A 1,032-nucleotide genomic window follows, 5' to 3' on the forward strand; every position below is an offset into this window, starting at 1 on the left:
TTTAAAACTCTCTTTTAAAATATAACAAAAAATATAATATACCTGTCTTGAACAACTATTTCATTTGTAATAAGCGACAAATTATTAAGTGATTGTAAGTCACTTGATGTTTCACTACTTGATGTTTTACAAATTGTATTCTCGTTATCTGTAGCTTCCATAGTTATCTTCTTCTTAGGGCTAAAAATGAAAAACCATTGTGAAAATTTGTGTAAAATAAATTAAAAACTCTCTTTTAAAGTATAACAAAAAACATAATATACCTGTCTTGAACAACTGTTTCATCTGTAATTGTTCTTTTTAACATATTTGGCTTATTTTGCAAATTAATTGTTGGCACAGAGCCACGAAACAAGCTAAAAAAAACAAAAATTAAAAATTAAAGAGAGCTTTTCAGTTAATGATACACAAGAGTACACAAAACTCTGTAGTCTTTCTGTTGCGCTGTAGATGTCAAAGATAGAATACTTGTGTCATTAGCTTGAATGTTCCTAAAATTAAGTTACTAAACTACTTTTTAATTTATTAAAGCTGCAATGTATATTAACTCATTATATTTACATTAACAATTATATTCAATATAAATAGATAGATATAAGCATAAATACCATACATACATACCCTTGGCTAAACAAATTTTTGTTTTTAAAACATTGTATTTCAAAGTGGTCAGAACAGACCACGTATCTGTTATAAAAATAATCAGAGTCTTTTGATATTAACTCTAAATCTTTTCTATTGCAGGCTGCAATCCATTTCTTCAAACTGAAAGTTACATTAAATATTTGGAAACACTACCAAAACAAAACATAACCTGCACAGTTTTTACGTTTATTACTTACATATTTTTATCTTTTGGCATTCTAAAGAATGATTTGCTGTCTTCTTGTTGTTTGTAGTTATTGCATCCAGCAACAGCACACACCGCACCAATTTTATATGACATATTTGTTATAAAGTTTATAACCAAATATTTTCATAACATCGGTGATTTTTGTCGATCGTGTCTGGCAAATATTTTCAGGGTAAATA

The 1,032-nt window shown here is 27.4% G+C and overlaps 1 protein-coding gene across 1 annotated transcript; it reads right to left on the reverse strand.

Moving 5' to 3' along the window:
* Nucleotides 1-14: 14 nt before the first annotated feature.
* Nucleotides 15-946, reverse strand: LOC105570898. Its single transcript, XM_012028373.1, has 3 exons — nt 843-946; nt 264-356; nt 15-180 (listed from the first exon to the last, which is right to left on the reverse strand). The coding sequence occupies exons 1-3, from the start codon at nt 944-946 to the stop codon at nt 15-17; spliced, it is 363 nt and encodes a 120-aa protein (XP_011883763.1).
* Nucleotides 947-1,032: the final 86 nt, after the last annotated feature.

Source organism: Vollenhovia emeryi, unplaced genomic scaffold, assembly GCF_000949405.1.
Source record: "Vollenhovia emeryi isolate VEMERY1.0 unplaced genomic scaffold, V.emery_V1.0 DF952048.1, whole genome shotgun sequence".
In the NCBI taxonomy this organism is placed as follows: domain Eukaryota; kingdom Metazoa; phylum Arthropoda; class Insecta; order Hymenoptera; family Formicidae; genus Vollenhovia; species Vollenhovia emeryi.

Excerpts from the sequence above, each read along its gene's own strand:
- LOC105570898 (XM_012028373.1), bottom strand. The coding sequence starts at position 946 with ATGTCATATAAAATTGGTGCGGTGTGTGCTGTTGCTGGATGCAATAAC. Across the intron at positions 357-842 it reads ATGCCAAAAGATAAAAATAT|CTTGTTTCGTGGCTCTGTGC; the intron begins GTAAGTAATAAA and ends TGTTTTTTTTAG. Across the intron at positions 181-263 it reads GAAACAGTTGTTCAAGACAG|CCCTAAGAAGAAGATAACTA; the intron begins GTATATTATGTT and ends TTTCATTTTTAG.